At 41.7% G+C, this 20,524-nt stretch overlaps 1 protein-coding gene across 3 annotated transcripts; it reads right to left on the bottom strand.

The window, feature by feature from the left end:
• Positions 1–494: 494 nt before the first annotated feature.
• On the bottom strand, positions 495–20,461 carry PKN3 (protein kinase N3). 3 transcript variants are annotated; one of them, XM_074891458.1, is made up of 22 exons: positions 20,325–20,461; positions 16,618–16,900; positions 15,913–16,061; positions 14,300–14,429; positions 14,035–14,186; positions 13,465–13,660; positions 12,971–13,162; positions 12,603–12,712; positions 11,971–12,114; positions 10,928–11,003; positions 9,760–9,946; positions 8,522–8,633; positions 7,567–7,643; positions 5,999–6,065; positions 5,321–5,412; positions 4,777–4,953; positions 4,622–4,684; positions 3,999–4,075; positions 3,274–3,416; positions 2,923–3,030; positions 2,278–2,358; positions 495–1,385 (listed from the first exon to the last, which is right to left on the bottom strand). In XM_074891458.1, the coding sequence occupies exons 1-22, from the start codon at positions 20,343–20,345 to the stop codon at positions 1,173–1,175; spliced, it is 2,850 nt and encodes a 949-aa protein (XP_074747559.1). In that variant the 5' UTR covers positions 20,346–20,461; the 3' UTR covers positions 495–1,172. The 3 variants fall into 3 exon arrangements, with proteins under 3 accessions (XP_074747559.1, XP_074747560.1, XP_074747561.1); XM_074891459.1 differs by having other exon boundaries at positions 16,618–16,895; positions 20,325–20,335; XM_074891460.1 differs by lacking the exon at positions 2,923–3,030.
• Positions 20,462–20,524: the final 63 nt, after the last annotated feature.

The following is a 20,524-nucleotide window of genomic DNA, read 5'->3' as shown; positions in this document are numbered from 1 at the left end:
GTGGTAGTTCAACTTCTGTCTACCCCTGCTGAAGACAAACTGAAAGGGTAATAGTTGTGCATCCCTATTTGTCACGTGTGATGTTTTATTTCCAGATGCCCTTCCTCTTTTTGCCCAATAAGCTAACATTATGAATCTAAGAGAAGAAAATGTATCTTAACAAGTATAATTACAAGATATGTTACCAGGCAAATGAAATCACCTTTAACTTACCGATTTTCCAATATTAACACTGTCATCATTTAGCTATCCCAAAAAAGATATAGGATATACACATTGGTAAAATCTGTGGAGAGACAACCCGCCTGTGATCATTTGTATGTGACAGCTGATGACACCATGCAATATGTACACAGACCACTTGAATGAGAAGGAAGGAAGAAAATATTACTATTGACATTTACAGAGAAAAATAAAACCCTGTCTTTTGAGCAGAATATGGTTAGTCCTGATCTGAAACATTCGGTTAACACAAAGGAGATGAAAAGCTCAAATTTCATTATAAGGAAAGGTATCTTTATTTTTTTTAAAAAAAATAGCATGTGCAAAGCTGTGGCTTTTTTATATCATTAAAAATAATAGCTACAATTTAGCATCCTCAGAGTAGAAAGAGACTCCTTAAGACAGATCACTTGGATCATTATCAAACCCAAACATCATTGTCCTGGTTGTGTTAAAATCCATTCCTTCTCTGGCATACACACAGTTATGAGTAGGAATGGGCATAAAATCATTACAGAGAGGGAATGCTAAGTATCTTTTCTAGAAAAATAGATGACAAGTGGCTATTCCCCCTACTACTATGCAACTTCAAAAAGCCATGCTGCTTACTTAGGCTTTTTGCAAAGAGTAACCTGGGTTGCAGACATGATTTGATTTCATTAAATTAAGTCCAGTTTAAATTCCAAATTACCTTCTATATTCAATGGCAGCAGAAGATACATCCAGTCAAACAGTAATTACTCCTTAAAGATAATTGACATCCAGTATCCCTCCAACAAATAAGGCTGAAAAAACCACAGTAGTTAACTCAGGTTGCAGGGCACTCTCATCCTGGGGCCATCAGCACTACCACTTCTACGAATCCTGTTGACTTTTCCATTGCCCATGCCAAGTCCTCTCTACACTCTCAAGGTGGTAACAATCTGTTCATGTTTCTTACAGCACAGGAATCAAACATCTAAAAGGTGTCTGGAGACAAAGTCAAAGTCCTTGAAAACAGTCTGCTCCTTACGGGTTAGGAGAGCAACCTCCTCTGGAGGAGTAAGGATTGGCTTCTGTGATGTAAACTCTTCATCAAAGTTGCTAATGTCTGTCGGATCTCTCAAAGTGGGCACAAAAGGGGGCTTCAGAGTCCTGGCAAACAAGGCATCCCAATCAATCTCCTGTAAGAGAAGGAAGTGAACAGGACAGATTGACATTAAGATTCTTTATGAAATGTGAAAGTGAGAGTGAGGATTGCAGCCTTCCTTCCAAAACATTTGCAACATGTCTTATTTCTACTAATTTAAAAAAAAAAAAAAAAAGAATTGAAAAAAAGATCCAAAACAAACAGCACAGTTGGTGCAAGCCAAGTAGTAGAGAGATTCCATAGAGCCTAAAGGCTGTTCTTCAGAACACTAATAAACAGAGCTACAGCTCAAACTGCATTTAGGAGGGACAACTAAAGCACAGCTGTGGCTGGGTGGATCTGTGGACTTCCCAGCAATTTCTGCTGACATCCAAGTTCTTTTCTTATTCCAGTGCAAAGCCAGCCAGGGGCTATAAGGCTAATAACTTCTGGCAGATGGATAATGACAAGGAGGAATGGTAACACCTTTGCCTGGAACAGACATATACCCTTGACCTGAAACAAATGTGTCTTTAACCTCAATTTCTCTTAGGATTCATGTATACCCTGCAAATGCAGGTGCCATCAAATAGCCTGACTGGCAATCACTGTCATCACTAGACAGCATTTTTGACTGCTGCAGTTTGATTTAAAAAGGGGTGTTTGTTGATGGCTCCAAAGGTAGGTATATTTGTATGTAGAAGTAGCACAATCAGAAATAACAAACTGGCTCTGGAAGCTCACGGACCCCAGAAAACACACTTGGGGGATGTCATTTCAAACAGGAGTTGAAACACGTATTTCTGAATAGAGCAATGAGGTGCAACAGAAGCTACCACTGAGATCTCACTGACAACTAATGGAAATATGCCTCAACACCAACAGAAAGCAAATCACTCTCAGCTCAAACACAAGAGATGAGGGGGAGGGATAAAGTGAGTTCCTACCTTAAAAAAGGCCTGGATTTTAATCTCTTCTGCATCTTTTTCCCCTGCTCCCAGTCTACGTTCTGGACATTTCTGAAGAAGCTGCAGGAAATATCAGTTCCAAATTAAACAACAGGAACAAGGATGGACAGAAATAATGTTGTAGGGAGAAAAACAAAAGAATGGAGATGGACTGACCCCTCAGTATCTTCTCATTCTCACTTTGCAGCAAGGTCATAATCTGCTCAGACCTAGTTCCTTGCAAACAACTTGCCAACATCAGTGAGATATCCGCTATAAACTGCACGAAGCACCTCATCTTAACCGTGCACCTGTGACTACTGCGTCACATTCAAAAACCGAATCAAACCATCTCCACTGAATGTTTCTGATATTCCTGCCCTTGAATCAACATGTCTCCATTTCAGACTTAGCAGCAACAGACCTCAGTAAGGAGCCTGCTTAGTCATCCTTAGACAGAAGAATAGCATTTATGTAAAGAGAAGGAAAGGAAAAATGTGTAAATTTTAAACGTTTCCTCGGTCTGTGTAGGCAGCTCCAGATTACACACACAAACGCTACCCAGTCCTAATAGGGTCCCTCTGGATCTACTTACACAGTAAATGCAAATTCCTCATACTCCCAGAGACCCATCAAGCCCATTACCTTACGGATTATAGAAAGTGCCTCAGATGAAAGGAATCTTGGATACCGGACTTCATCATTGACAATACTGTCAAAGACTTCTTCCTCATCATCTCCAGGGAATGGTGACTGCAATTGTGACATTTTATTATTTAATCCACATAGCACCCATTCCTCACTATTAAATAGGGATGAGAATAGCAGGGAGTTGTATGGATTAACTAGCGTTTGGCAAGCACTATGAATGAGAAAAATGTAATTTAAGTACTACTAAATAGTTGGCTACATTCAGCAAAATTTTATCTCAGGTGGTCAGGTACTACTCTCCCCAAGACTGCTTAGCGAGATCCTCTTAGAGAGAGGTGGCCTTACCTCACCAACAAGCATCTCGTAAATGAGCACCCCCAATCCCCACCAGTCTACTGCCCGAGTGTACGAGATGTCTGTCAGGACTTCCGGAGCCAGAAATTCAGGGGTGCCACAGAAGGTGTTTGTGCGGTCTCCAAAGCCTATTCCTGTAGGAGAAGAACAATTTTGTAAAATCCAGCACAGGTTAGTAAATGGATTACATGCAGCCTCACCTTCTGAAAGCCAGAGTTTATCATTTGATAATCTAATGTTGTTAACAGGGCAAGGGTTCTCATCAATGCTTGTAAATGCCAACAAGGAAGTATGAAACCTGAGGCTCCTAACAACTCCAAATAAGAAATATACAGACAATGCTTAAATAAACAGCAAAAGCAAGGAAACTTCCTGCAGATTCCATTGCTCATTTACTCAATTTTGTAGTATCCTATATTCTGTTTCCTTTGAACAAACAAGCACATTGTAAACTCCTTCATAAGTTTCCTGAAGATTAAGGGACAAAGTACTCTTTCCAAGTTCACCATGGCCAGACAGGTGAGGTTTTTTGTTGTTTGGTTTGTTGGAGTTTTGTTTTGCTTTGGTTTTGGTGGGTTTTGTTTTATTTTTAAGATTGGGATGAATACAAGTTACACACAACCACCTCAGGATCTGTATTTGTGAACACATTACTAAAACCCAGATCCTAAACTCGTTCTGATGGTTCAATTTCAGCTTTATCAAAAATCACTCACCTTCCTTACACAATCCAAAATCTGCAATCTTCACAAATCCTTCAGCATCTAAAAGGAGATTATCCAATTTCAGGTCCCTGCAGGCAATGGAGAGGAAAGAAAATGGTGGGTGAAGTCTGAGGATTGCCATCCAACATCTTTTTTTTGCAAGAGGCAGAAGCTAGAGAATAAAATCTAAATTGAGTAAAGCCTACACTGGGTTTAAATAATGTATTATTTGGAAGATTCCCCTTAATTTATTGATATTTTCCTCTTAATGAAAGGATCACAAAGCAGCTTGGAGCCAAGTGGAGCTTATTCATCTGGAAAAGAGCATCCCACAACAGCATGACAAATTACTTGACGTTACAGTAAAAAAGAAAGCAGTGACTTACAGGTGCCCCCCAGAATGTATTGACATGTCACAGAGGATTAATCACCTGCAACATATCAGATGAATAGCTTCTAGATGACTTTCTTTACTGTAAGCACGATGAACATGCTGATAGCAACAGGCAACAGGGAAAATAAAGACAGAAAGATTAGAAACCCCAGCCAGATAGTGAGCTCCAGACTTATAGCTACAGGAAAAATAAACTTCCAAGTTGCTGAACTATCTTATACTTGATTCTTTGCTGCATTACCTATAAACAATTTTCTTCTCATGCAAGAACTGGAGCCCCAAAACTACGCAGGCTGTATAAAACCTAAAAGAAAGAAATAGTTATCAGGAAATATATATTATAGACTAAAGGTAAAAAATTTATAGTGCCTGGAAACTAGACTAATTCTAACTCACTGTGCCATATACTCCGGAAAGACATCTTCATGTATGCGCATCATAAGATCACCACCCGGAGTATATTCCATCACAAAACAAGCATGATGAGGTGTCTGGAAACAGGCAAACATGTTCACAAGGAATGGATGATCAGAAGAATTGACCACTTCAAATATTCGCTTCTCACAGTTCAAGCTGCCAGGATTCAAAGAACGAAAACGTCAATGTTAAAACTTGGCAGAAAAGCCTGTTTTGAGAAGACAGGATGAAGAAGAAAATCTTTACATCTTAAGTTGGAGAAATAAAAAGTGAGGGTTAATACAATATTTATCTTACATATTTCCAAACCTTGAGTTTTAGGGTGTTCTTCAGGTTATTTCACCAGAAGCTAGAAAGCAGCACTGTTACAAGTTTCCTTATTCCTGGCTTTAGTTACCTGAGCCTTAAGGTCACATTTAACCTTAACAGTACTGTGACCAGTACACATCACACCTACTAGCATTTGATTGCAGGTGTGTTAATGTAGCCTCTGACAATAGTACCATCTCTAAACAAAGCTCACCTATCAATTTCATCTCTCCTAATAATATCTTTTTTCTTCAAGGCTTTGATAGCATACAGCTTCCCGGTTGCCTTATATTGGGCCAGCAGTACCTGAAAGACAAAAGAAAAGCTGTACTTCAAACAAATCTGTTTGGATTACTTTGACTCCCATTGACACAAACTATTTCCATGCACTCCAGACAGCCATTCTCAAAACCAAGCTCAAGTAACTCCAAAAATGGACGACATTTTTTTCTGCTCTTTGTGCCGCAGCAGTCCAGAAGGATGTCAGTGTAAGTTATATTCTTTTCACAAACAGTAGTATCACAGCTGGCCCAGAGCTTTACAAACACCTCAGAGCTCTCACAGCAAGCAACTATGCACACAGCTTTTGGGAATGGAGCTATTCCACTAGTCACCACCATGATAACAAAAGGAATGGTAATGCTGTGCTTTATGAAATGACTTAGCACTCCCAGGACAGTTTTTTTGAAGCCACAAATCTTCAAGAGTTTTGACTGTTAACAACAGTTATCAGCTGCTTGTGTGGTTGGGCTGGATTTGTTTTGTATATCTGCATCGCAACAAATCTTTTCTGTACTCCAATCTTTTCTGTATTCAGACTCGGAGGCAGAGGCCCATCTTCACAACCACAGTCCCACTGCCCTCCCCCACAAAGTGTACACCTCTATACTACCTTCCCAAAGTGGCCACGTCCCAACATAGCAATGCAGTGAAAGTCCTCAAGCTGAACTGTCCTTTTCCTGCAGACAAACAGAGAAGAATTGCTGAGACAATACCCAAAAGATGTATATACAGATAACAAAGGAGTGTGTATTTGTGTTAGGAGAAGCAGCTCTGTATAGCAAAAGGGAAAGCAAACAGTTGTGTCAACCACTCCTCACCTAAACTGAAATCCTGAAAATTTAGACTTGCTGATGCTGTTCTGCCACTGAAGAAAGGAGCAGATAACCATAAGATGAGGAAACTGTTCCCAGTGGCAGCAGTCTGACTGCCATCTGTACTGGCAACAGGAGCAACAATTCTGACTCTCCAAGGCTTACTCTCTCAGTCACTTCCCATAACAGGATTAGTTCCCCTCCACCCCCATCCTTGGGGTAGGAAAATTCAATTTCGCCTACACTCCTTTCAGCAGGTTCAACAGCAATTGTGTTAATCAGACATGAACATGTATATCAAGTGCTAGTAGGACAAGGACATAAAAAGAAGTTCTCGAACAGGAATTGGAAATGAAGCACAGTGAGACAACAGACATAAGATGTTGCTGAAAAAAAAGTAGCTGAATAAAGAGATGCTATAGAATGTTATTTCAGCCACAATGTGTTACCAAGGAAACTCAGGCTGCAGAATTGCTTGGAAAGAATTAAAAAAAAAAAAAAAAACCACAAACCAACCCACTCCCTAAACGCTTTAGTCCAGGATCATCTTTAAAAGGCAGCAGACACTCCATACTCCTCCAGTAAGTGAAATGAAGGGCTAAGTATCTACCCATGAAGGATTCAACTCCCTCCTCAGCCTTCTCAGAGAGAAGATAGGTAGGTGCCTGACTGTATCGTGACTACATGGTTTTGAAGATGGGACCCCTCAAAAGCGATGATGAAATTATAAATATAATTCTATGATCTGAACTGCAAGATCAGCTTAGATTTTGCTCTTTGTGCTTTTTCGGTCAGTATTTGTTCTACAATAGTAATTTTTTTTTTACTTGTCCTGTTTTTGATATATTTACTGCTATGTATCCTTATTACATACAAATTATGTATATATAACTGTCAGATTATAAACAACTTAACTGTTTTATGCCTCCCTACCTAATGAAAGACAGTGTATCTTGCATATCAATAGAAACAGAGGAGTGTGAGGGATGCCGAAAGTGTTTCTAAAATGTATTACTTAGAATACAGACACATCTAAATATGCTACACCATAAAACTTCAAACACAAGGAAGCACTTGAAGACAGTTAAGTGACTTTACCTTCTACTAAAGTCATCTATTACATCATAGTGTACAGTCTATCAATAGGCTAAGTATTGGGGTTAATAAGCAGATAAGGTGCAGCAGACATTTGGACAAGTAAGTTCAGAGCAGACTTTTCCTGGTATTGTCTACACTCAGCACTAAGTGTCTGCTGCTGAGAAACCAAAGCATACCTTGAGCAGAATTTTATACTGCATGCTCAAAAATTTCGGCCCAGTGCCTCTTTAATCTGTGACCCAAGACAGCCCACGCTGTCCACAGTTACCTTGGAGATGCCAGGATTGGAAATTCTGTTATAGCAGAGCTGCAAGACTTCTCCTCAACATGCAGCCTCTTCAGACACTAGGAACAGAAAGAAAATTACAGTGTGTTGTCTTCTGGAATTACCAAGTCAGACCTGAACACCAATATCCAAATTTTTTCCTCTGTCATGATCCAACATAACAACAGACAAGTTCTTGCAGTGGTGATTGGCTTTGATTGGAGGGAAGCAGCATGAAAGCAGATTGTCCATGGTCACACAAAACTATTCCCGTGTACAATATTTTTTGATAGGGTTAAACCCTTTAAAATAAATACTTTTAAAAGTCTAGGATAAAATGTTTCCTTTCTAGAAAAAAGGCATCTCATGTGCCAAAAAGAGTCACAATGACCAAAGAATGCAGTTTCCTCTATCACCAAAGCCAAATGAGAAAGGGTAAGATGTGGTAGAACACAGGTCATTAACCATTGTACTACTCAAAACAATTTTCCTGCTCCTTCCTGTCAGAAAAGTAGAGCTCTTCTTGGTTTTGCCTGTTTTTTTTAACGACAAAGAACTTCATCTGGTCCTAAAAGCCTGTTGACCCTCCTTCCCTGCTTTCTCTGTGCAGTCACCTGTTCTGTACTCTTGCCCTGAACTCCCAATGCTGACCTACCTCCCATTTTGCTTCTTCAAGAAAAGCAACTTAATTTAAAAAAAGAAGGAAAAGTGGGGAAAAAGGGGGGGAAAAGAGGAAAAAATAACAAAACAAACAAAAAAACAAGGTGCAGCACTTTTGTGAAGACTCTATGCCAAAATAGCTCACTGGATTTTGAATCCCTGGAGATCAGCCAGCTAATGAGGAGGTCCCTGCCTAAAGTACAGTTAATTTCTCCAGTAGTAAACAAATAAGAAGAACCAGGCCTTGAAAGAATACCAATCAAAAAAGAAAAGCCTCCCTATTAGCCCAGACAATTACCGGAGAATCTGCAGGAGACGGAGTTGATTCTTTGGAGTTGGCCATCAGAAAAATGCGTGGAGGCTTGGGTGGTGCTTCATCAGCAAATGTAAGTTTAGCCACAGGAAAGTCACTGCATTTGTAAGACAAAATTGAAGGAGATCACCTTAGGGCAGAACATTATATATGCAAAGTTTAATTCAGTCCAATACACTGGACAACAGGACTCCCTGATTCACACCTGTGAAGTATCAACAAGACATGTGCTCTCCTAAATGAATTAAAAGAAAATGAGCTATTAAGTTGGTGATGGTTACACTCACATTCCAACACTAGCTCTCTGATGTTATAAAATTAATGAAATGTAGGTGTGTAGAAATCAGTCACTATGATCAAGAATTAAAGGAAGACTGGATTTTAATAGCAACACAGTAGAATCATAGAATCACAGAATGGTTTGGGTTGGAAGGGACCTTAAAGATCATCTAGTTCTAACCCCCTGCCATGGGCAGGGACACCTTTCACTAGACTAGTTGTTGACTCAATTTTTATTTTTTTCTTTTCTAGGTCTTGTTTATCAGTAAGAATAGGCTCTTTTTACAGAATGACTAATTAATTCCAACAATTTAAAAATATTATTTTGGGAGTAATTTTCTTCTACAGCATATGTAAAAGCTTAGCTATGTACCTTCCGAGTGCTACATTATGCTAGTGGTTGTGGTACATTCAACCTCTCGAAAGAAGAGCGCATTTTTACCACAACAATCACATTGTGACCTTGCATAGAGTTCAGTTACTATACTGGTGAAGACATATAATGAGTGCAATTTTCTTTCTTTTACAGTGCAGAAACAGTACATCTTTTTGTGTATATAACTTCTGAAAAATCTGCTTTTGGTTTGGGTTTTTTTTTGTTTCAGTGTTTACTTATCACCACTTTAATGCCCACAGATCTTACTGCAGAGGAAGAACAATCTGCTGAAGTTCCCCTGGCTCTGGAACACTGCTGCTGGTTAGGACAGCAATTCTGCAAATCGGTCCAACTGCTACCAATAAATCAGCCACGGCGTATTCAACACTCCACTAAGACCATGTCGTTTCAGGCAGCATTGGCTTTTCTTAAAATCCTCAATTAAGTTCCACAGATGCATTTTTCTCATCAGTATCTTCCTCCACCTCAGTAAGGTGCAACAGGTTTTTAAGATCTATCCTACCCCCGTTCCAGAGCGTCATCCAGCAACACTCAGAACATGACTCACCTGCTCAGTTTGGACATTGAATCAATGTGACTTTGTGGGGGAACTGGAGAGAAGTCTGTGTGAATGGGATCATGAAGTGGGGGACTGAGAGTGCTCATGGAACTACATGGAGGGAGGAAACTCATCATCAGGCGACCCCAAGCAGCAACATTTATGTTCATTTGAGGAGCTCGGAGAAATTCCTTCCCTGGAGGAGTCAGAGTCAAAATACCAGCGAGATTACAATGCACAAATTACAATCTCACATACTGTTAAATTATTGTTTTCACACACACACCCGTGGGTTACTCAGAAAGGTAGCCCACCCTAGGGAGAATGGGCTTCTTTTCAGAAAAGAAACTTCAATAATGATGATGATGAAACAGATCTACTATTTCACCTAAATTCAGTTCCATATAATATGATAACAATCCTCAAGTAGAAATTGCATAAAGCATTAAAAATTGATTTTAAGTCGTGTTTTCATTTATTTCAACACTGCATTTTAATCATGCAGCCTGTTAACAGAAAGTTGCTGAAAATGTCTTAAAAAGAGTAAAACATTTGGGATGTTTTCAGTATTTTTACTACTTCTTGAAGAATATAAATATAAAATCTCATTTATCCCCACTGCCAGGAGTTCTCAGTATGTAAAGTATTACCTTATTCATCTTCACAAGAAAGAATTTATAGACAAAAAAGAAAGTATGCAAGTTATTCCAGTCCCTCAACTATTAATCTGGGATGTCAGCTCTAAAGACCTGACAGCCAATCAGTAGCCTGTTCATGCTACAGTTTTCTGTAGTTCACAGTTTTCCAGAAAACCTTTCAATATCAGTTCACCAGTAAGAGCATTGCTGGTTAAATTAGTACAGTCTGAGTCCTGGATCTTGCTAAGAAGTCTGTTAAATAACTAGTAATTATATCTTCCTAACAGTGTTAATCGTGAATAGAAACACCGTAACAGTATCACGTTACACCCCATGCTGCAGCCAGGCTGCCTGCACTTTTTGTGACTGAACAAACCTTCACATTCTAACAAAGCCCCCTACTTACAAACAGTAATTAGCAAGCATTTTAACGTCTCACAAATTTAAGGAGATAGGATTGCATGCCAGCCTGCTGGTGCAAACCCCTGCCCTCACGTACACACCCTACAGAGTAAGCAGTCAGTTCTCTAGCAGCTCACCTTTCTGTTTGGGGAAAATGCGTTTCTGCCGCTGCAGTTTTGGCTTTCTCTCAATGACAGGGTTACAGAACATCACCTGTCAGAGAAGCAAAGGGAATTTGTTAGGATTCTTCATTTACACTGTGAACACAAACTTTCACACATGCCTGCTCTCTCATCAATTTTTCCATTCATATCTATTTGGTAAGTTAGGAGTCACTCCCATAGCCTCCAGACTGCATTATTCTAGCTTCACCCTCTAAACATCTGTTACTTCAACTGTGGTTTTAGATGTTGGAATTTTCTGCTACCTGAAGTGCAGAAAACCCCCAGCATTAAGACCAATTCATACCCCAAACAAAATTAATCTAATTTGTAAATCCATGCATAATGAACACAGCCATTTATAGGGTAAAAAAAGTAATAGTCCGTGGCACAGAAGTAAAAAAACAGCCAACCAAAAACAACCCCCACAAAACAAAACCACAAAAAAACAAGAAGGCAGGGAGAAGAGGCAAGTTTTGGAACATGAGGTCAAGATCCTACTTCTGGAAAAATAACCACAGCAACTTTCATCACAACACAAAGGAGAAAGTACTGTGGCTTTTAAAGGATTATCTGGATGATCTCTTCATTGATAGCACTTCAAACTATTATTAGCCTCAGAAAGATGATAAAATAAGCACACCCAGAGGGGATTTGGATCTCTGATTCTACAGTCTCTGTGATTCAATTCTGACCATTAAGCCATATGTTTAATTAAAGTGTCACCGATGACTCATAATGAAAGCAAATAAAAACCAACGGATTTCACAGCACACACACATATAATTACAGAGGAGCAGCTGAAGAGTCACTCTGGGCTATGGCATGTATACATCTATTATATCATGTTGTTCCTTATTCTTATATGTGATATTGATGCAGAAGGATTTCAGGTGTCATTCTACCCTTCTAGATTATTGCTCCTTCCACTCCTGGTATCCTGGGTTGAACAACTGCTTTCAGGGCAGGCACCCTAAACAGAGAGTTCTCTGAAAAAGAAACAAAGCTTACACTTATACCTCTGCAAAAAGCATTCCTTGGGGTTCCAGTGAGAGGCACATCCCGTGACGTTCGTTATCAAGGAAATCATCCAAACGTAAAAACTTCACTGCACATAGTTCTCTCCAGTCTCTCCAATAAATTGCAATTTCTAGCTCACGAGACTGGGGGGATGGGTGAGTGGTGGGGGAGGGGAAAGAAAAAAAAGCATAAGAGTTACATACTAGCCCATGCTCTGGAAATGCCACACACATGCTGTTGTAAAAAAACAGTGAACTAAACAGTATGCATAAGAAACTTCTTTAATCCTTCTGCTCCCTGCTTTCTCTGATGTTTTCAGATCTTCTTAGCTACAGACCCTCTTGGAGATGGCTGTCTTGGTTCCCCATTTCAGAAATCCCTGTGAGAGCCACTTAGCTGGTAAGATGAAATACAACTGCTCAGATGAGGAGAGAAGGACAACAGATGCTGTTCAGGCTGAATATCTGCCAGAGATGCACTGCCTTCAGGGGAAGGCTGAGATAACTGGCACATAAAAGGACATGGGGACAGCAGCAACACCAAGTTGAATGAAGTGGAATGGCAGCTGAACGAGCAAATCAGGTAAGGTGAAATGGAAAAACACAACACAGGGAATCTGGGGCAGACTCACCCGGTCCAGCTCAATGACAAAGCTCTGGTCCCATGCCTGGTTATTAACTGGTCCCCAGTTTGTTTGGCCAACCACTTTATTGTCCACTTTGAGCACAGCAAGGACCTCATCTAGTCAAAGGAGAAAACATGGATTCTAATATTTTACCAAAGAAAACTGCTCATGCTGAATGTGAATATAACAATCAAATGTTGTTTCCAGGAGAGTACTAGGAGGACCAAGTATAATGCAATTCATTCTCCCTCTTAAGTTTTGCAGACACCAGGTTTCTTACAATTACACTCTTACCAGGCTAACCTAGTACCATGATGAGAAGCCCCCACGCTCCCATACTCTGCTCACAATTCAACAGGGAACCCCATACTCACTACACAGCTCTTCATTCCGCAGGTACTTTCCTGCCACGCTGCGGCCATGGATACCCAAGCCAACTCGTGTTCGGGAAAGGGATCTCAAATCACTTGGGCTGGCACAGATGGGAGAAGAACTAGTCATTCGAGAACGTCCTGGAACATTCTCCAATAGATCCTGACAGCCCATCAGTCTCACTTCCAACGTTCCTGAGGAATTTTAGGAGAGTAAAGAATATTATTATGTAAAAGATAAAGTGATTCCAGTCAGCCTGTCCTCACAGGGATCCAAGAATTTCTCAGATGCATGATTGCTTGGTTAATAGCTCACATTTACCCCAGATTAATAAGACTGCAAATCCATATGATCAGAAAGCTCTGGCTGGCCTAGAAGACATAAGCCCAGTTCCTAGAAAATCAAGTGTCCATATAACAAGAGGCATTACAACAGTGAGAAGAAAAGCAACTCGTTTTTCCCTCTGTCCTCCTCACAACATGCAGGATTTATGTACCTGTAAGGGCTGTAGGTTTGATAACCGAAGTGGGTTGGATGTTGCTGTGTTGAGCTCCCAGGGAAGAAGTATTTACTAGTTCCTGCTTGATGAGCGCTCTTTTTGGGTGATCAGGAGAAAGCTCACTAAGCTGATGTTCCAAGGACAAGCGCAACAGGTCAATCTTCTGAGAGGACTCTTGCAAACGACTCTGAGCCTAGCAACATGAAGTAGAACAGAAAGGAGGCAGAGATTTTAAACGTACAGCCTCAGCCCAAGCACTATGAATCCTTTATGAACTACTAGAGCAAGCTTCAAAAAAAGACCAGATAACATCTTACTAATAAAGGAACAAGATGAAATATTTTCCCATAGATCCTGACCACCCCATCAGTGTCACTGCTGATGCTCCTGAGAAATTTCACCAAAGCAAGGAACATTATCCCTAGAAGTGAAAGTGATCCCAATCAGTCTGTCCTCACAGAGACAAAGGAACTTTCCAAATTAATAACTCTTGGTTAACTCTGCTCTTTCATGCTAAATCACTAGCATTGAGGCATGAAACCACCCTCTCAAGGCTTAAGTGCTTACCTCAGCCAAAAACTTGCGATCCTGTACCCGACTGCCTCCTAGGATCTTCAGCACATTTTTTGCCCCCTCAGCTACAGCAGCTTCAATGCGCAGGTGATGTCTCAGCTCCTCAATACGCAGCTCCAAAGCACTGATGGTGGTCCCCATCCTCACTGGCCATTTGGGAGACAAAATATGGCAAGGATGAAAATTGACTGAGTATTGTGGATCTTAGGGCTTTGGCCGCATCTGTTCTGGGCTGTATCAGTTACTTAAACCACCTTACCTGCTGGATCCACTGTATCTTCCATCCCTCCTGCTGACTGAGATACTTTTACAATGTGCATGCGGATTATTTCAATCTTTGTCTTGCTGTCCTGAAGCATCTGCTGAGCTGTAGCCAGCAGCTTCCTCTCCTGCCGAAAAGAAAGCATAGAGAGAGAACATGCTCATTAAAAATGGATTACAATGATGTGTTCACATATGAGGATGAGGTGGTACCTGCAAGAAGGGTCATAAATGATTCTGAAACAGGATACACAAGCAGTTATGTAAAGGAGATACCGCTGAGGATCAAAGACTTGGAGATCACTATCTCCATCTGTAGAGGGAAAGGACAGGTCAAGGACATGTCCAGTTAATACCAAACCTTGCAGTCACTGAGACTTGTGGTTCACTGGCTGACTGTGCTTACAGTGTTTTCATGAGCAGAGGTTTTGACCAAATAAAAATATCACTACCCTCTACACTGCTGGTCTTACTGAATTAAGCTTCATAATAAGCCTGGATTTTTTTTTAAATTATCCTTTGACTTTTAAATACGATTATGCCAAACTCAAAAAGTGAGATGAATATGAAACCAGTAAAACTCTGAAAATTTTTCTCACTTAAAAGAGACACCACATGTTGTGCTCTATCCTAAACAACCTACTAATATCAAAACATCACATCAACTCAGTGTACCATACTAATGTTTTTTTAACTTTTTTTTCCTCAAATCAGTGACTGAATGTAGCTTCCCAGGCTTGGAACAGTTTTTCTAGAGATATCACTTCTACCATGCCACTTCCTATGAGATACTTTTCTCTGGCTCAAATCTGGACTAGAGTCACCGTGAGCACTGAGGTTAGATGCATTACCAGCTCTGTGTTAGCATTCAGCCAGCTAAGCATCTACTCTGACGTAGCAACATAGAGCCTGTAGCTGGTAGGGAGAAGTAGGTCTTTCCAAAGGGACATTCATCTATTCAAGAATGATAACACAAGCCACTCTCTAGGTACCTAGCACTTTCCACTGAGACTACAGAAGGATTTACATGGCTAAGTTAAAACAACATGATTCCCAACTCTATCATTAATACCACTGAGCAACATTCAAGAGCAGAAGCACAATCAGCATCTGCCACGTAAGAATTGCCAAAAGGATCAAAACTGCCAGACTACGCCCGTCTGTCCAGTCTAATAACTCCCCTCTCACAGTGATCACCACCAGAGGCTTCAGAAACAGGCACAGGCAACCACATCACAAGCCGAAGTGGAATAAAGTACACTTTGAGAAAAGCCTTTTCCTAACATCCAGTAATTACAGATTGGATTAAGTTCTTGACAAATGAAACATGCACCATCCAATTCATTTTTGATTCCTGCTAAATTCTTGAAATCTGTCACACGTTGCAGTAAGTCCAATGCACAATCGCAGTATTGGCTGTCCTGTGCGGTAACACGGCACGCTGTCACTATGCTGAGAACCAAAAAGCAGAGCTAGGACTCAGTCAAGCAAGCTTCGCAAATTAATTTCTTTCACACACCAATTATCAGAGAGAGTTTTTGTGTATGGACTTTAAACACAAATTTTGACCCAGGAATCCACATTCCCAAATGGTTGCTTCTTCCTGCTTACCTTGGATGTTGAATACATTTGGATCATGTTCTCAGCTCCTTGTTTCACTTTCATTTCAACATGCAGCTGCTTTTTCAGAGCTTCCACCTTCCTTGCCATGGGGTCTGGGTTTCTATCCCAGAGACAAGGATCTGGAGATACAGATCCATCTGCACAAACAATACAATCAATACCATTAGTCATCTTTTCTTGTGTCATTTCACTGGGTTATAGATGAGTGACTCTACAAAAGAAGGTTAGGCTATAAAATAAGGTACAAAAAGGTCTCATCTACAAAACTGACTGCAAAACACTGTTTCAAATGAAGCTCAAGCTCATATCTATAAATATTTCTTAGTTTATCAGTGAACCCATCCTAAAAAGCACTCTTCCAATTTTATACTCATTCATGCTGTAAGATACTTGGATGTTCAACTGCCCCAAAACTCTTCAAATCTCTTCAGTTCCACCTACAACCTGCTCCTGAATACTGCCCATGCCCAGCACTCTCAGCTGGTCTTCTGCCTACGCTGATCCCTCATGTTGCCTCCTCTCACCTTTACTGCCCCATTCTCAACTTTTTACTCCGCAGATCATTTCATCAGCTAAATACCAACAGAAGAAACTCCTGCTACTTGTGAGCTCTCAACAGAAAAATATTTCAATATATATAAATATTGAAGCACTATAACATAATTTTCCTGTCAATCATGACCCAACACCTACCTGTCTTACTCTCCTCTTTGTCTGTTATTACAATCCTTGCATTAAGCTCCTGAAGTTCCCAGTGCAGTTGCTCCAGTTTTCGGTTGGAAGATTTCAGAACATGCTCTATATGAACAAGATTCTTCCTGTCTGTTGTCGCTTTGCGCAGGTTTTCTGCTCCCTCTTTAATCTTTAGTTCTTTCTGTATAGCGCGGCGAAGTAGTTCCTTCTCACCCTCCAGTTTTTGCTGGAAGTTTGGATCCATTAAGTTCACACCATTGCCCAGCTGCAAGTGACAGCTGCCCTGCAACCAAGCAGTGTTGGGCCAGAGGATTTCAGAGATTACACAGTTCTACCATTTTTATAATATAGCGATACCCTCATAAGATTCCACTCCTTCATTTCATTTAGAAACTGGTTCACATAAATTCTGAAACCAACCTTTTCACCAAATTTTCAAGAAGACCAGACCTATATTTAAATTGCAGAGGACAGAACACAACTCTGATCTTAACATGCCTTAATATGGTTTTAAACCCTAACAGAGAAAAATCTTCATCTTACTCATCTCCTTGTTATTTAATGTCTATACACAGCTTTATTCTCCAAGTTTCAAAGCCCAGACAATCTTTGCCCTTGTTCTGATCAACAAACATTAACTTTTACTAGTATGATTTAGTAGATACAGATTTTTATCTGAGTATGTTGATGCTGACTGTTCAAAGACACAACTCTAACCTGTTAAAGCTTTTTAGGAATGTCACGAGCATGCATTAGTTCTCAGTTGTTAACCCTGAAGAAGAAAAATGTAAACCCTACAGCTTTTTCACAAATGAGCAAGCAAAAGAGTAAGCTTAACTTTCTGCTGTATCTGAAAAGGGAACCAGACTGTTGTCTCAATCTCTGTTCTTGAGATTTACAGGCTTAGCAAGGCCGATTTAAAGCATTGATTATTCTGAGTTGCATTAGTAGCATTCAAGCTTGTTCTGGGCTTTGTTTTACATCATTTTCAATACTGATTGTTCTAGTGATATATGCCTCATCAACAGCTCTGGACAGAGATGCTCTGCTTACAGACTCTGGACATACACAGTATAGGCAGTAGCAGCACAGGTAGATCTCAGTGACCGAATAAGCACTGAACTCAGGCAAGAGCTGCGAGAGCTTTATCCATGAGGATGTTACCTAACACCGTAACAAACAGATCTGAGCAAGAGGTTATGCTTTTCTCTTCAACACGAGGAGTGGCTTTAAGGCATTCAGAGCATATATATTAATAACCTAACATTAATGACTCATCGTACTCCCTGCTTAAATGCAAAAGAAACCATCACACAGTCAAGCTTCACTACACTAACCGACCTAATGTCACACAGCACAGCAGTGACTAAAGACAGAACTCGGGTATCCCAACTTGCTTTCACACTCTTTAATCGGCTGACCACATTTCCAACAATAAACCACACTGGGTTTTTGTTACTTGTGTACATTATTGCACTTTAAGAGTGTGCTGTGCATCCAAAACCTATGCCACTCACACAGAAACAATTATTTAATCATATTAGTATATTTTGTTATGCAGCTCAAAGACCCAACCAAACATCCTCACTCAGATTTTGCTACAATTTCAGTCTAATAGCAAAATCATTAAAGAAGATTTAAGAAAAAAAATCTGTTTTAAAGTTGGCCTACAACCAAGTTAGGTCTGCAACAGATACACAATATCCAAAATAGGAGTTGTTCAGATTGGTAACAAAACAAAAAGGTTCAGATTAACATCCTGAGTCCAGGAAGTTCTCGCCCAATTAGTAAAGCCAGGAACTAAGCCAGAACTTTGAAAAACATCCAAAGTTTTGTGAGGAAGAACTTGAATCATGGAGTTCCTGAGTCACAGGCAACCTTTACCAGCTGTGAGTTGGAAAATCAGAAAACTCTTTATCCAGACTGTAGCAAGTGACCAAAAGGAGTTCACTGGTCGCAATTCTCATTTAAATATTTAGAAAAAGCATTCTTATTTATTTTCTATCCAAACTATGCAAATGGGTATAAGCAATCCACACCCTGGATCTGCTCAGAGCAATGGAACGAGTAGTGGTGCAAGAGTAATGCCAACACAGGGTACTGAATACAGAGACCTGGCTATTGATTCCGAGAACAGGTACAGTCTGGGCAGCTCTTGGGTCAATTTTCCTCCACATCACCCTCTGCCAAGAGCTAGTCTAAATACCAGTTAATGCACCATGCTAATTTTCTAAATATATTTAGAATGTAAGCATGGTATGTTTTACTGGATCCTTCTTCCCCTCTATGGACCAGAGGGTGCCATAACATTGACGCTGCACCAGGAAGATAAAATACTCTATTATAGAGGAGGGTAGGAAAGTGGAATTTGCATTTGGGTTGATCCATTTTGCATTCTGACTCAGGAATTTCGGTGGGGTGTCAGGATACTGCCACAGCCTGTGCTGCAGTTGTTCTTGGGTTCCCAGGGAAGGTCAGTCCTTCAGGGTATGTCTCCAACGGAATCCTGAAGCACGTTTACAGTTTGCAGAGAAATACGCAAACTAGCTTAAATTAGCTTGCTTTTGGTACTTGTAGTGAGCCTGCCAGAAGTCACCCAGGGCTTCCGCTAGACTCGTGTCATACCGAACCGTCTAGACTGCTTCCTAAAGAGCAAAAATTTCAGCGGTATCAAAGTTGCACTGAGTCCCTTGGATTGCAGCTCAGGGAGATCCCATCCCATCCCATCCCCTCTGTTGTTACGCCCAGCCTGGCAATGAGCTTCACCTGCACAAAGCCCAGAGCAGACCTGGCCCTTACAGTTTGGCCACTAACATAAAAACTTATTTACAATTTGATTTAATGAGCTAGTGATGAGGAAGCCATCCTCCGTGCAGACACACGTGTTCACCAGGACATTTTAAATCACATCTTTCAGAGCAGCTTTGTGCTGTAGGGCTGAGGCCTGCGTCGGACAGACTCACACTGACTGCATTCACTTTTTATGAGAAAAAGCCACTAAAAGGTTTGGAAAAAGGCAATTGCGATCCTGTCTGGAGCCAGTCCCCTTTCCCACTCCGAGTTGCCCAAGGGCTGGTAAGGGTGGAAAGCTGCGAGTCCAGGAGGCACCGAGATGGGGAGAGCGGGTCGGGCGGCAGCGCGGGCTCTTTGTGCCGATCTCTCCATCCCTTCTTTCCCAGATTAGGCTCGAAACGCCTCAAGGAAAGAGGGCAGGGCATCTCCTCCACTCCGGGGAGTTTATTCCAGAAATGAATGTTTTTCCCAGCACGGAGGCTGGCTGGCTGCCCTCCCCCGGCTCCCGTGTGCCAGCCCCAGCAGTCGCCTCGCCTCCCACACCTCCTCGATGCCGAGAGGGGATTTCCTCATTGGGGACCAACTTGGCCCGAGCCCCATTTCGCTGAGGCAAGGAGAGACATTTTTTGGGGATCCCACCTGCTTCGCCCAGCCTCTCCCACCTCCCTGGGGCGCGGCCAACCACGAGAGGCGGAGAAGACAGCGGGAAGCGCCGCTTCCCCCACCGCCACCCCCTCCCCAGGGCCGGGGGCTGCCGTTTCCCAGAGGGACGATGGGAAGAACCCCCCAAAAGGCGGAAGGGGCCCCCAAAGGGCGGAGAGGGCCACCCAGGAGACGGGAGCCCGCTCGCCTGAGGGGAGGCGCACCCCGCCCGCCATGTTGACGCCCCTCCGAGCCCTCGGCGCGGCGCTCACCTGAGGGGTCCCCGCCGCCATTGCTCCGTGCGGCACCGCCAACAACCGGCACTTTTTCAAACTTCAGCCTTCCCGGGAAGCGGCGTGCCGCCGCCAGCGCCCTCTCGCGGGGTACGGGCCCGGGAGAGCTGCCGGCGGGCGGCCCTGAGGGAGCGGGGAGCCTCCCCCTTCCCCACACACACCCCCCCCCGCCCCAGCCC

Source organism: Strix uralensis, chromosome 21 (assembly GCF_047716275.1).
Source record: "Strix uralensis isolate ZFMK-TIS-50842 chromosome 21, bStrUra1, whole genome shotgun sequence".
Lineage (NCBI taxonomy): Eukaryota > Metazoa > Chordata > Aves > Strigiformes > Strigidae > Strix > Strix uralensis.
Note: the sequence above shows the minus strand (reverse complement) of the source record. Positions and strands in the feature narration are given on the sequence as shown.

What these genes read in the sequence shown, in the direction of transcription:
- PKN3 (XM_074891458.1), bottom strand. Translation starts at nt 20,345, where the DNA reads ATGGCGGCGGGGACCCCTCAG. An exon ending in ATCGCAAGTTTTTGGCTGAG is followed by an intron (nt 13,661 to 14,034) that starts GTAAGCACTTAA and finishes TCATGTTGCTAG; the next exon opens with GCTCAGAGTCGTTTGCAAGA. An exon ending in GACGTGGCCACTTTGGGAAG is followed by an intron (nt 5,413 to 5,998) that starts GTAGTATAGAGG and finishes TTTGTCTTTCAG; the next exon opens with GTACTGCTGGCCCAATATAA.